The sequence below is a fragment of the Eleutherodactylus coqui genome, chromosome 7 (genome assembly GCF_035609145.1).
Source record: "Eleutherodactylus coqui strain aEleCoq1 chromosome 7, aEleCoq1.hap1, whole genome shotgun sequence".
In the NCBI taxonomy this organism is placed as follows: Eukaryota; Metazoa; Chordata; class Amphibia; order Anura; family Eleutherodactylidae; genus Eleutherodactylus; species Eleutherodactylus coqui.
Window position 1 is genome coordinate 228,467,514 of NC_089843.1, and position 12,907 is coordinate 228,480,420.

At 43.4% G+C, this 12,907-nt stretch overlaps 1 protein-coding gene across 2 annotated transcripts in view; it reads left to right on the plus strand.

The window, feature by feature from the left end:
- The window catches only part of TNKS (tankyrase), a 186,571-nt gene that overhangs the window by 148,130 nt on the left and 25,534 nt on the right, over positions 1-12,907 (plus strand). For both annotated transcript variants that reach the window (XM_066574526.1, XM_066574527.1), the window contains exons 17-20: positions 1,563-1,672; positions 3,493-3,681; positions 4,409-4,646; positions 5,597-5,679. In XM_066574526.1, the coding sequence (XP_066430623.1) occupies positions 1,563-1,672; positions 3,493-3,681; positions 4,409-4,646; positions 5,597-5,679 (620 nt within the window). The remainder of the gene's footprint in view (positions 1-1,562; positions 1,673-3,492; positions 3,682-4,408; positions 4,647-5,596; positions 5,680-12,907) is intronic.

Below are 12,907 nucleotides of genomic sequence, written 5' to 3' on the forward strand. Positions count from 1 at the left end.
TAGGTGATTGGGCGATATTGGGACATCTTGAGTAGCGACCGTGACTTAACAGAAGCTCTCACCCTGAACTTTGGATGACTTCTTGAAGGGGAAACAACCTAAGTGATTGACTGGTACACAGCCATCTCAATCCAACAGAGAATGTGGGCACCTAGTTAAATACCAATATACCGGTGGGCGGCTTTTTCAAGTGTTCAGGTTGGAAGGCAGCGCAATTACATCTGCAAGAGTACTTTACTTTATAAGTGCAGCCGCTGGACATGGATCTGAAAAGAGCAAACTTACAAATTGTTTGTTTGGCTGTGCGCCCAGCAGTGACCCATCGCCAGTACTTAGATAGCAATGTATCCGCTATCAATATGAATACCACTTGTGACGCTGTCGGGGAATCTGATTGGTTGGAAATGAATTGTAGATATTAGTGGGTGATGGATTTGGTTTACCATCCAACTGCTGTACAGTGCTGTGTGTATATTATATAATATATATACTGGTGTGACTGCATATTTATTGAAATCCAAGGTTGTAGTCCCCTGGAAATTGTAGATCTATCTGATTGAAGCAACCATAGTAAGCGACAAATAATACCATTTGTGGATGGTTGCATTTGGCGGTTGTGCCAGAGATATCTTGAACAGTCTGGCTGGTGGTTGTGGACATAATGGCCGACTATTCAGAGATTGTGTTGGACGGCGTATTAAACTATAGCTACTTATTACCGTAGAGATTGTGAAGCCTGTGGATGGACTGATATGAACTGGGGACTTGTGATTGGCTGGTTGGCTAGCGCGGCCCGCTGTGCTATTTGTAGTAGAGGCAGTGCTGGCATTAGGGGCAGTAGTTAGGTTTGACAAGTCAGCAACTTATTGGCGCAGCAGGGCCTCCAAACGTGGGCGGGTGTTTAGGCTTATAAGCTCGATGTCCATGCAGATGCCAGTTATTCTCTAATGTTGCAGTTGATGCCAACATTATACCCACGGACTCGTGATGGGGTAGAAACATATAAAAGGGGTAATTATAGATGCCTGTCGTAGTAGCTCATAATACTCTAGACCTCCAAAGTAGAGTGATATATGAAGATCTGGCTGTGATTAAAGGCGGTCTATATGATACGAATTAGCACAGGACATCCTAAGTATTGAAAATGTACCTTTAAAATAAGTCTTTGCAGCCAAGCCAATAACATAAAAGACTTTTTAGGGTTTTGCTCCTCATGTGCGCTGCTTCAAGTTCTAACTGTTTCAAACTTGAAGCAACATTAGTCAGTGCTGCGGTTATTTCAGCAGCATCTCCCCCCTCCCATCCGCCGCCTCCTCTCACACTGCGTCGGTAATGCCGGGTGCTGCGGAGCAGCTTGCAGTATATGTTCTGCATGTACAGTGGTTTGGGGCTTTGTCATAGGCGAGAGTATGAGGCATCCATTCCATTATGTATGACGTGCCAACCGTTCCTCCGTTAATCGTAGCTTCCCAGTTTTAGTATTTGAATGTTTTATCTGAGGTTCTTTAAAGTTTTTGTAACTATTCTCTGTTTTCTGAAATGCTTTTGTTCACTTTTGTCAGCTGGCTACAACAACCTGGAGGTGGCCGAGTATCTTCTAGAGCATGGTGCCGATGTAAATGCCCAAGATAAAGGAGGACTGATTCCCTTACACAATGCAGCATCATATGGGGTAAGAATACAACCAGGCTTGGGCCGAATATACATGAAATAGTGTTAAAAGGAGTTTATACTCACATATTCCTCTAATAGTGTGATCCCAGTCACTAGCATGAAAGGGGATAGTCTACTCCTCCATCACCACTAATGACAGGGCTAAAGAGAAGATTTTCTCTATTTGAGGGTACTCACGAGTAAGGATGAAAGGAAACCATCCAGGCATTATAGGGATCTTCAACCTCTTATCTTACTGAGAGATGGTTACTTCAGAAAGGCCTCTAATCTTGTCCAACTACACTTTTTATTGAAAAAAAATAGAACCCCCCCCCCCTTTCCCCCCAGAATAAGTTGTTGTTTTGCTGCAAACCTCGTCCTGCAGTTCCATCTGAGGCAGATATGTGGATGATGGGAGTTGTAGTGATTAGATGAACGGTCACCTGAGGCCCTAAAAGTGGTTCCCCCCTTGGCCTATAAGAGGCTCTTGGAGGCTCCTTGTGTGTAGTGACCTCTTCTTCTGCTTGTGTAGAGCTCGTTGACCACTAGATGCCTCTATGACGCAGAGGAGAGATTTCACCCCGTTACCAGAGTCTGAGAGGGGCGCATTATTGGGGTGTGAGAAGCTGGATGGTCGTATCGACAAATTGTCCCCCATGGGCCGTTCCGACCAGACTGTTAGAGGGTGTTCGGTCCAGTGGATGTGTGAGGGCAGACAAGGTGACCGGGCTCAGGGTGCCCCGACAGACCACCAGGAAAGAGAGGAGCATCTGACCAGACTGTTAGAGGGTGTTGGGTCCAGTGGATGTGTGAAGGCACACAAGGTGAACGGGCTCAGGACCCCCGACAGACCACCAGTAGAGAGGAGCATCTGACCAGACTGTTAGGAGATGTTGGGAGCAGTGGATGTGTGAGGGCACACAAGGTGACCGGGCTCAGGACACCCCCTACAGACCACCAGTAGAGAGGGGCATCTGACCAGACTGTTAGGAGGTGTTGGGACCAGTGGATATGTGAGGGCACACAGGGTGACCAGGCTCAGGACACCCCCTACAGACCACCAGTAGAGAGGGGCATCTGACCAAACTGTTAGGAGGTGTTTGGACTAGTGGATGTGTGAGGGCACACAAGGTGACCGGGCTCAGGACGCCCCCTACAGACCACCAGTAGAGTAGAGCGTCTGACCAGACTGTTAGGAGGTGTTGGGACCAGTGGATGGGGGCACACAAGTTGACCGGGCTCAGGACCCCCGACAGACCACCAGTAGAGAGGATCGTCTGACCAGACTGTTAGGAGGTGTTGGGCAAAAACCAATTCACACACCATGGGGAAAAAAAGCCATGCAATCTATAGGGTACGCCTTCGATTCCCAAACATGCAGATTGTTGTGGATGTCACCTTGTAATGTGCAAAGGATTTTTTATATCCACAGGGATCTCCAGCTCAGGCCGCCAATATCTCATGCTGATTTAGCAGCAGATGCGCTACAGATTCCACTGCATCAGAACATACCCTAAATGCAAAACCTGAGGAGAAAGTCTTTAATTAGTCAGTAATCCATATCTTAAGTCATATTTTTATTATAAAAGCAGCAAATGTGGTCTGTGGGCCAAAGTAGAGAGGAGAATGTGGAGGAGGTCTGCTGAATGCTGACAGATCTGGAGCATTTTAATGTTTAGCATTACATCACTGAAAGGACCTTGAATATGTTACTATGTATGTTACTATGTGGCTGCGGTCACGGGCATAACAGAATGGCAGAGCCGTCTCTCTTTAACCTTCAATTTAAAGCGATCCTGGGTAGTTCGCTTAATTTGTATATATATTTTTTCTTTCTAGCATGTTGACATTGCAGCCTTATTGATAAAGTACAACACTTGTGTGAACGCCACGGATAAATGGGCATTCACCCCCTTGCATGAAGCCGCCCAGAAAGGAAGAACGCAGTTATGTGCTCTGCTCTTGGCTCACGGGGCAGATCCCACAATGAAGAACCAGGAAAGCCAAACCCCACTAGATCTAGCCACAGTAAGTGTGTTCTAGCTCATCATTTATTCCGGTGCACTTTATTTCCAGGCGGTTCTATTCACAATAGTCATATTAGGCTTCTGTTTTTTAAATGCGCTTTAAAGTAAAATATTTATATCCGAAATTCCTGATGTATATAACAATAATTAAAGCCCATCTATCACTTTCAACTTGTTGCCTTCTCTGCTGGACCCAAGTACATGGAGAAGTATGGGCCATCTTCACAGGACAATCATCGCTCAAATTTCCTTCAGACAAACGAGTTTGACCGATAATCGTGCGGTGTAAATGCATAAAATCGCTCGCTATTCGTTCGCTATCGTTGATCTTCAGACAGCATAAAACTATCACTGGATCGCTGGCTTCTCATTCCCTGTAAATGCCCTCCACATAGAAGGGGAAGCGCTGAGCGAGAAGCCCGGGATCCAGCGGCGATCTCTGCCTGTGTAAACACTCTGCACGAGTGCTGACGACCTTATCTACTGCCAGCCCATGTAAAAGGGACAGTAGTCAGTCGCTGAGTGACACCACTGAACTCCTAAACCCAGAATGGGCAAGAATTGATACAAATTAGACCGAATCCTGTTGTACTTTACTATACTCGGTCCGCTCCGCTCCTACATGGGGGTACAGATAGGACAGCGTCACCTTATACTTCAAGTCATTTGATGGTTTTGTCACTTTAAAGAGCTGATTAATTAACTGCAGTGTTTTTGCTTCCATTCAGGCAGATGATATTCGAGCTCTGCTAATAGATGCAATGCCTCCTGAGGCTTTACCTAGCTGCTTCAAACCTCAAGCAACAGTAGTCAGTGCCTCAATTATTTCACCAGCATCCACCCCTTCATGCCTGTCCGCTGCCAGCAGCATTGATAATCTAACCGGTCCCTTGACGGATCTTGCTGCAGGGGGGTCTTCCAATGCCGGAGATGGAGCCGCAGGGTCAGAAAGGAAAGAAGGCGAAGGTAAAACTATGTTTTGTCATTGGTTTAAATTGATAATATGGCCCAATGTCCACGGGCAAAATGGAATTAATAAATCCGCGCGGGTCTCCCGCTAGCGTGATCCACACTCATAGGGAATCATTGGACACCCACAGGTAATTAAATATCTGTGGATGTCATTTTGCCCTGGTGCGCGGATCGCACGCACGGGATACCACTCGCAGCATGCTCCATTTTGTGCGGTTTCCTGCACGGACGGCTCCTGCTGCTTCCATTGAAGCCAATGGAAGCTGTCCAGTCCCGCAGCACACCCGCAACTGTTAATTGTGCTCTACCACGGGACAACAGGAGTTCCAAAAAGAAAGTGTGCACGACGCAATGCGCGCGGCATACTGCTGGCGTGCTGAGCACATCCGTCGGGCAGAAAAAGGAAGATCCGGCTGCAATGGACAGGATACCGCAGCGTCCGGACAGATGAGTATTATCTATTTCTTGGCCTCATGTCTGCGGGCCAGGAGGGATCCGCTGCGGGATTCTGCATGGGGAATCCGTGCGGGCCCAAATTTCCCGGTGGACATGTGGCCTATTAAGGCCACTCCGACTACAATTTTAGATTGCGGATAGCTCTTCATCAAGAACATATTTGAAACCAATCAAAGCATCTCAATGGCAGCTTTTTATATTTTTTAAGCCTAATTAAATAACTTTCTTAACTTTATGAAATCTGTTTGATGGTAGCCATGATGCTATCTACATACAGTGTGTGCAGTAATTCGCTTTTCAGCTTGTTATTTTTTTTTTTCTCTGCAACTCCATTTGTTTGTTTCCATCTTTTTGCCGCCTTCATTGCTGTCCATATTTCGTCTAGTGATACAATACAGATAATAAGCCACCAAGTTTATTTTCCAGGCTTTCTGGGTATCTGTGAGTCTTCTGCAAGGAATATATTATCTTTTTTATTCCCCTTGCAGTTGTAGGTCTTGACATGAATATCAATCAGTTTCTGAAAAGCCTGGGTCTAGAACACCTTCGGGACATCTTTGAAACTGAACAGGTAGGATGCAAGCCAAGTATGTTCTCTCTGCTGATGCTCCGCGCCTCTACTCTCAAGGACAGTATGGCTGACTCGTTGGCCATGTTGATATGCTTTGCTTTTAAGGCGATTGGACGATGGTTGCAATAGGATGATGTCCGTCACATACACTCACATTATAGTGGGGCTGGTTCCTAATAGTTCGTTCCATTAGCCAATCATTACTGACCTCATAGAGTTGGCACTGCTGACGGTAAATGAAGGTATTCACAAACTGTTGACATTTTTCCTTATTGCTCTCACATTTCTGAGGCCAAACATCTTGGTAAGAGCTCAAATGAAAAACAGCCATCAGATCTAGAGGGGAATATACGGTATATACTGTGTTATTGAGCAAAGTCCAAACAAGGAACCAGTAACTAAGAACATACGGGGTGTTCTTAGCTAATGACTCCCCATGCTTCCACCTCATGTCAAGAAGCCACACCCTCAACTGGCATGGAGTCATATGGGCATTATTTGGGTGAGGGCCATTTTATTTCCTAGGCAACGGGCATATGATTGAGGAGTGTTTTTTCCAAAATGAGCCAAGTCAATAGGAATTTTTTGAGAAAATGTAAAAAAAAAATATATATATATATATATATATATGTAATAGCATTATAGAAAATATATAATCTAATTAAACTGTTCTACCATAGGAAATCACTAACTGCTTCCACGTCTACAAGGCGATATTGAAGCAAAAGAATTCGTACTCTATCATAAGGGACATCTTTAAAAATGGACTTGACTCATTTTGGAAAACCGCTCTTCAATTACTTGCTCGGATGAGAACCACTTGTGTTTTGCTGTATTCATACATTTATTGTACATATGATAATCTAATAGGGAGAATATTTATGTAGGTTGTTAGTAGGCGCTTCTGATTCCTTCTATATGCGGGTTGCCCCAAGAAGACAACCCCCATTCATAGGCCTAATCAAGATGTATGGGTGTCTTGGGCGAGGTCTTCTGCTCTGGAGCCGCCTCCTATGAGACGGTCTGTAACAACAGCTGCTATTATGGTGGAGTACAGCCCTCCATGTGCTACAAAGGCCACAGCCATTCATTTGAATGGCTATTTGTAATATTGCGCTTCTTCTACAGATAGCTATAGAATATTTCCAGTGATTCATCATAGGTCAATTTATAATCTTTACAATTGATTTTTAAGGCCTCGTTCACACGGGCGACACGGCATTACCGTGAGAAAACCGCAGCAATACGGCATCTCTGGTCTGTGAGATATATAGCTGTGTCTTCTCGCGGCAATATCGCGATTTTGTAGCGCTACAAAGTCGTGCGACTCTCTCTAGCATCACAAGGGAGGATTTTCGGGGGAGGCTTGAAATATAAGCTGTACCCCGAAAATTAACTGTAACTGAAGAAGAGAAAAAAAAATACACATACAACACCTTAGATTCGCTGTCAGCCCGGCCGCATCTTCTCCTAGGGTCCCAGCACTGATCTTCTGTTCCAGGACCTGGGGAGAAGATGCGGCCGGGCTGACAGCTCGTCTAAGGTGATGTATGTGTGGTTTCCCCCCCCCCCCCCCCTGCATGTAGGGCTGCGTTTAGGCTTTCACAGTAGGATTTCCTATTGTCAAAGTTGCATCGCACCGCACAAAAAACGTGTTTTCATGTGATGCAACAGAGAGGAAGGCTCCATAGGGAAACATGGGCTACAAAACCTCACGACTCGTGGGCATATCGCCGGACCCGCGAGGTTTTTGTGTCGGGTCGTCACATTGCATGTGTGAAGGAACCCATAGGAAAGCATGGGCTTCACATACATGTGATTTGTAGCAACGTGACCTTGTCGCCCATGTGAATGAGGCCTAATAACCATCTACCTTCAAAAGCTCCACCTCTGATAGACATGAAGCTAGGAGCACTCTGTAAACGCAGCCCTACATGTCCAGGCCCTCATTTACAAATGGGTCTGGTCATGGCTACACAAATGTTTGTATTGAGAACCAGCCTCAGCCGTGCGTGCCATCAGTGGTGGTTGATATAATTCGTCTTGGAACGGGCTGCCATAGCCTATTAATAAGATAAGATATTCGGCAGGCCCTGGCAGCGCTCCCCTGGATTGCTCTAGTTCTAGTATTGGCATATATATATATTTCAGATTCCAGGCCTCCTGTGATATAATATTGTTTGCGTTCCATGTTTTCTTTCCTTTAGCGCTGCCGCTTCCGTTTAGTTTCATTCCCCGTCTGTTGAGTGCATACTAAAACCAGAATTAATGCGGTTCCAGAACAGTTGAGGCTAAACTCCATGTTGGTGAATAACAATGAGGTTTGATGCTCCCAGCAGGCATAGATGAATATATCCTGCAAATCTGGGCCTCTTCCAAAAAGATCATTCTCAATGAAAAAGTTGTGAAGACTTCATAGAACGTCTTGGGAGGAAATATTTGTTTATAGAGAAAGTGAAATGAAAGCATCTAGTTTTTGTTTTTTTTTCATTAAAAAGTTAGAATGCCGATCCCTTCCTCACTTTGACGTGTTTACCTCTGCAGTGTTGTGTGATGACACTTCAATGCTCCTGGTTAACGTGTATTTCAGGACGTAGTTAAATTTCTCATTGATTTCAATGGGAGCTGCTCTGCAATACCCACCCAGGCGGCTGCTCTACGGTCAGCACTTTCTGCTTCCTCGGCTGACTAGAGCAGCATTGGGAATCAGCTGATCGTCGGGGATTCAAGCGGAGGATCCCCGCCGATCAGCTATTGATAACCTACCTATCAGTCATCAGTAGAAAAGTTAAGTAAGTTTCGGAATAGCCCTTTTATTATTCTGAGATTACACAGTTGCCCACAAGCATGTTACTTGTGTTTGTCCCACGCTGACCACTCGTCTACCGACCCAAACTCCCAGCATCAACAGTTGATTCCCATGCGCACAGTAAATGTAAAACACGTGGGCCTTAGCGGAATACCCTGTACAACATGGGTGTAACTGGTTGCATGGATAATAATCCGGCGCCTCTTTAGACTATCTAGCCTAACTTTATATCACCTATCAGCTGATTTAATTTAGCCAAATCTTGGTGCAAATTTGTCAGAATTTGCGGTGCACGTTACACATCATAAATGTGCGGCAAAGCACGCAAGACAGCAAATATCAATGTCGGACGAGGCCTGGAAAGGGTTAAGTCACAAGACTAAAAAAAGTGTTTATGAACTTGTAGTACTTAGCGAAGTAGTTTGTAAAACAGTTCACTCATTAAACTACAGACTAGATAGGTTTTTAGAGACTCACTTACAAATCGAGCCGCTAAAAACCTATCAGCGGCTCCAAGTGGCTGAGGATTTTAATTATGGCAGGTTGTGCCGGCCTGCTGCGGCTCCATCCCTGACGGCAAGAACAACACTTTTTGTCTATACAATTATGATGCATTTGCAGCTTCATTGTGCTTTTGTGTCAGCTAAATGATAGCCTGTTACCTCTAGATGGTTTACTTAGCTCTGTTTTAGGCAGAACAGATATTTTTGAGCGGGTTGCCTCAAAGCTTTATTCTTTGGAGAAATAAATTGAATAAGTATTCCTGCTCTGATACTACATTTAGCTCATTCATAGGTGTATCAGCATGTCAGTGGCTCACATATGATACTACATTTATCTCATTCATAGGGGTATCATCATGTCAGTGGCTCACATATGATACTACATTTATCTCATTCATAGGGGTATCATCATGTCAGTGGCTCACATATGATACTACATTTATCTCATTCATAGGGGTATCATCATGTCAGTGGCTCACATATGATACTACATTTATCTCATTCATAGGGGTATCATCATGTCAGTGGCTCATATATGATATTACATTTATCTCATTCATAGGGGTATTATCATGTCAGTGGCTCACATATGATACTACATTTATCTCATTCATAGGGGTATCATCATGTCAGTGGCTCACATATGATACTACATTTATCTCATTCATAGGGGTATCATCTCGTCAGTGGCTCACATATGATACTACATTTATCTCATTCATAGGGGTATCATCATGTCAGTGGCTCACATATGATACTACATTTATCTCATTCATAAGGGTATCATCATGTCAGTGGCTCACATATGATACTGCATTTATCTCATTCATAAGGGTATCATCATGTCAGTGGCTCACATATGATACTACATTTATCTCATTCATAAGTGTATCATCATGTCAGTGGCTCACATATGATAGTACATTTATCTCATTCATAGGTGTATCACCATGTCAGTGGCTCATATGATACATTTATCTCATTCATAGGTGTATCATCATGTCAGTGGCTCACATATGATAGTACATTTATCTCATTCATAGGTGTATCATCATGTCGGAGGCTCACATATGATACTACATTTATCTCATTCATAGGTGTATCATCATGTCAGTGGCTCACATATGATACTACATTTATCTCATTCATAGGGGTATCCTCATGTCAGTGGCTCACATATGATACTACATTTATCTCATTCATAAGGGTATCATCATGTCAGTGGCTCACATATGATACTGCATTTATCTCATTCATAAGGGTATCATCATGTCAGTGGCTCACATATGATACTACATTTATCTCATTCATAAGTGTATCATCATGTCAGTGGCTCACATATGATAGTACATTTATCTCATTCATAGGTGTATCACCATGTCAGTGGCTCATATGATACATTTATCTCATTCATAGGTGTATCATCATGTCAGTGGCTCACATATGATAGTACATTTATCTCATTCATAGGGGTATCCTCATGTCAGTGGCTCACATATGATACTACATTTATCTCATTCATAGGGGTATCATCATGTCAGTGGCTCACATATGATACTACATTTATCTCATTCATAGGTGTATCATGTCAGAGGCTCACATATGATACTACATTTATCTCATTCATAGGTGTATCATCATGTCAGTGGCTCACATATGATACTACATTTATCTCATTCATAGGGGTATTATCATGTCAGTGGCTCACATATGATACTACATTTATCTCATTCATAAGGGTATCATCATGTCAGTGGCTCACATATGATACTGCATTTATCTCATTCATAGGGGTATCATCATGTCAGTGGCTCACATATGATACTACATTTATCTCATTCATAGGGGTATTATCATGTCAGTGGCTCACATATGATACTACATTTATCTCATTCATAGGTGTATCAGCATGTCAGTGGCTCACATATGATACTACATTTATCTCATTCATAGGGGTATCATCATGTCAGTGGCTCACATATGATACTACATTTATCTCATTCATAGGTGTATCATCATGTCAGTGGCTCATATGATACATTTATCTCATTCATAGGTGTATCATCAGGTCAGTGGCTCACATATGATACTACATTTATCTCATTCATAAGTGTATCATCATGTCAGTGGCTCACATATGATAGTACATTTATCTCATTCATAGGGGTATTATCATGTCAGTGGCTCACATATGATACTACATTTATCTCATTCATAGGTGTATCAGCATGTCAGTGGCTCACATATGATACTACATTTATCTCATTCATAGGGGTATCATCATGTCAGTGGCTCACATATGATACTACATTTATCTCATTCATAGGGGTATCATCATGTCAGTGGCTCACATATTGTACTACATTTATCTCATTCATAAGGGTATCATCATGTCAGTGGCTCACATATGATACTGCATTTATCTCATTCATAAGGGTATCATCATGTCAGAGGCTCACATATGATACTACATTTATCTCATTCATAAGGGTATCATCATGTCAGTGGCTCACATATGATACTGCATTTATCTCATTCATAGGGGTATCATGTCAGTGGCTCACATATGATATTTTATATGTATATATATAATATTATAGTGTGTGTGTGTGTGTGTGTGTGTGTGTGTGTATATATATATAATATATATAAAATAAATAAATAAATAATATGTGATGGGGATGCATAGGGCATTCTAAAGTTAAATTCTATTGTACACACTGTTGATATCTCTAACCAGGGCTACACCTCTGCTATGTAGAACATCGTAGTTGGTTTCATCTAATAACCGGCAAGTGGTGATTAACCATTGCTGGCAAATCCTCTTCAGGCTACACAATACATTTCTCTGGACACGGATTTCACAGAATTTTGTTTTTTCACCAACTACAGAAACAAACACAAGTGTAGATCTCTCATTAGCCTGAATTGTCAGTATTTGCTGCTGACCCAGAGCTGCAGCTCCGCGGTGTAGTGTAATGTTACAGAAGGACCTGACAAACACGGAGATTGGGAAGGTAAAAGGCAGATGAGTGTTAATTAGAGATGAGTGAGTATACTCGCTAAGGCACATTACTCGGGTGAGTAGTGCCTTAGCCGAGTATCTCCCCGCTCGTCTCTAAAGATTCGGTGGCCGGCGCCGGTGACAGGTGAGTTGCGGTGGGGGAGAGCAGGGAGGGAGAGGGAGATCTCCGCTCTGTTCCTCCCCGCTCTCCCCCACCCCCCACCGGCCCCCGAATCTTTAGAGACGAGCGGGGAGATACTCGGCTAAGGCACCACTCGCTCGAGTAATGTGCCGTAGCGAGGATACTCGCTCATCTCCTAATGTTAATCATAGTGCGACTACTGGGAATATATGAAGGGCTCTACCAGGAAGCTAAGCAGCTGCAACAAATAACATCTCGGCATGAAGAAAAAGAGCGAGAACGGTGCGAATGTACTAATTCTGTCAGATTATTTAGATGGTAATAAAATAGTCTAAAAATGCGTTACATTTATCACAGAGGTCCATCCTGGATACATTTGTTGTATCTTTAGACATTTTTGTCTAACATCTATACGACTTCTTCATTGGCTTACTTTACACTAAAACTTTGGTGCAGTTCTGTCTCAAATTGTTGCACCACAGACCACATCCATTCCTTCCATGCAATGCCACGGACTACTTTAGGTAGTCTTTTCCTTCAATATTGGAAAGGGTACTTACAATCGGGGTAGACACATTGTGGAAAAGCTTGTCCCAAAATATTCTGAGTGCCTTTTAACCTCTCCCCCGCCCCCCCCCCCCCACACACACACACACACACACACACACACACACACACCCATGTACACACAATTGACTACCTACCTTGCTGCAAATCACAGTTGTGTGAGAACACATTTTTCCATCCCTGCCCCCCTCTCCTGATTGCCA